The sequence below is a fragment of the Corvus brachyrhynchos genome, unplaced genomic scaffold, assembly GCF_000691975.1.
Source record: "Corvus brachyrhynchos isolate BGI_N302 unplaced genomic scaffold, ASM69197v1 scaffold10, whole genome shotgun sequence".
NCBI lineage: Eukaryota > Metazoa > Chordata > Aves > Passeriformes > Corvidae > Corvus > Corvus brachyrhynchos.
This window is the reverse complement of record NW_008236180.1, coordinates 3,609,062-3,610,966: the sequence shown is the minus strand read 5'-3', so window position 1 is coordinate 3,610,966 and position 1,905 is coordinate 3,609,062. Positions and strand designations below refer to the sequence as shown.

Here is a 1,905-nt window from a genome sequence, read left to right as displayed (position 1 = left end):
TGTGGGGAGAGGTCCCTGCGGGGGGGGGGCCTGGGGGCGCAGGGGCAGAGGGGCAGCGCCGTGTGACGTGAGCTGACATTAACTCCCACCTGCTTTCCGCGGGTGCCTGGCACGCTCGGCCCCCTCCTCGCCGAACGCGCCTTTCACTCATGTAGTTAGGAAAAGTTAACTTTTCTATTACCGCAGATTTCACTTACCCAGGTACTTAATTACCATTGTCCCAGGGAAATGTCAGTATGACTCAGAGACACTTTCCCATTAGGAAGAGACAGATGAATATTAAGTTGAGTTTCTGGTGGGTGGGTTGGCTCCCAGCTCCTCTCCCGGGGGACCCTGTCACCTTCCACGCCCTGAACCCATGGAGGACCCTCTTACCCAGCTCAGTAGATCTGTGTCACTTTGCTCTGGGGACAGGAGTAACTCGACCTCCCAGCCGGAGCAAAGGGAAGGAACCTTATTCCAAACGACATTTCCTTCTGTGTCCTTGGGGTTTGCTCCATCTCTAACACATCTCCCTCGTGTGCAATTACCCTGTGCAGGGAGGCGGCTGCACCCCAGGCTGCTGGGTGCAAATATACATATATATATATACGCATATATACATATACACATATATACATATTCTTATAAAAATGATGCGTTTGGTGTAGAAACGCTCCACCCCACCGTGTCTGTGGTGCCCTCACGGCCATCAATCCCAGCAGCAAGGGTTAAACTGCCTGAGGGCTGCCCACAGCCCCTTGCCCAGGGTGTTGTGGTCGTTTGCAGCTGCACTTTGTTCTTCTCAGCTTTGTTCTGTGCCTGCACAGCCCAGCACACCCCGACACAGCAAGGCGGGGCCGTGGCGGCCCTCTGCCCCTGCGGGGCCTGAGCTCCATCCCCCCTCGCTGCAGCACCAGGGATGGGTTCCTCCGCTGGCCCTGAGGGGGATGCAGGATGCTCTGCCCTTGCCCCCCACCCCATGCCCTGCTCCCTTGGTCCCTCCATGGTGGCGCAGTCCCAGCCTGGATGAGTTAAAATGCACCTCCGAACAAAACCCGTGGGGTCCTGCCTGCTTTTCAGGGAGCAGGTGGATGCCAATGGAGCTAGCCCTGATGGAGGACCACAGCCACAGGCTGCCGTGGCTGCTGGGTGCCCAGCAGAGGGTTCCAGCCGTGTTGATGGCCCCCACTTCCCTCGCCAGTGCTGGGGAGGGCTGAGCAAGGGGGCACCAGGTCCAGCAGCTGGTGTTCGAGCTGGGAGAACGGCAGGTTGCTGGGAAACATCCCTCTTGAGCTCCGATAAAAATAGCTCCATCTTCAAGGCAAGAGGACTGGCTGCGCTGCCAGCGATGCAGGGAATGTGTCTGCACCCACGGGGGTGTGGGGACCAGGGCAGGCTATCCTGTGGGGTCTGCGCCTCAGACCCCCATTCCACACGTCTGTTGTGACATGGTGCACTGGGACAGTGGTGCAGGGGCTCGGGGATTGCCTGTCATTGCCCCAGTGCTGTTCTCCTTTACCCCCAAATCAGACTTGGGAATGTGTGAGAACAGGAATCAGGGCTGAGTTGGGAAAGTGGGGATGTCTTTTCCCCCCACCCAGCTCCCCCTGCCCCTTTGGCTCATCTCTGTGTTTATCCTCCTGAGGAGGGGGTTCAGGGGGACATGGGGCTGGGGGGAAGCCCCGTGGGTCTGAGCCCTGGCATTGCAGAGGTTGGGGGGTTTCTATTCAAAGGCTTGTTCACCTGACAGCAGCCAGGCTGGGTGGGTTGGGACATCCCTTTCCCGGGGCATGAAGACCCTCTCTCCCTTCCCAGCAGCTTTGGATGGGCTCACGTCTCTCCCCAGCATGTCCACGAGGACGGAGCTTCTCTCCAACCTGGGGAGCAGGGTGGGAGGAGGTCAGGGCTTCACCTTTCGCCCCC

The 1,905-nt window shown here is 58.9% G+C and overlaps 1 protein-coding gene across 1 annotated transcript in view; it reads right to left on the bottom strand.

The window, feature by feature from the left end:
* STK35 (serine/threonine kinase 35) overlaps positions 1-987 on the bottom strand; it is a 20,646-nt gene extending 19,659 nt beyond the window's left edge. Inside the window, exon 1 of the mRNA XM_008635999.2 lies at positions 959-987. Within this exon, the coding sequence (XP_008634221.1) occupies positions 959-987 (29 nt within the window). The remainder of the gene's footprint in view (positions 1-958) is intronic.
* Between the last annotated feature and the right edge of the window lie 918 nt (positions 988-1,905).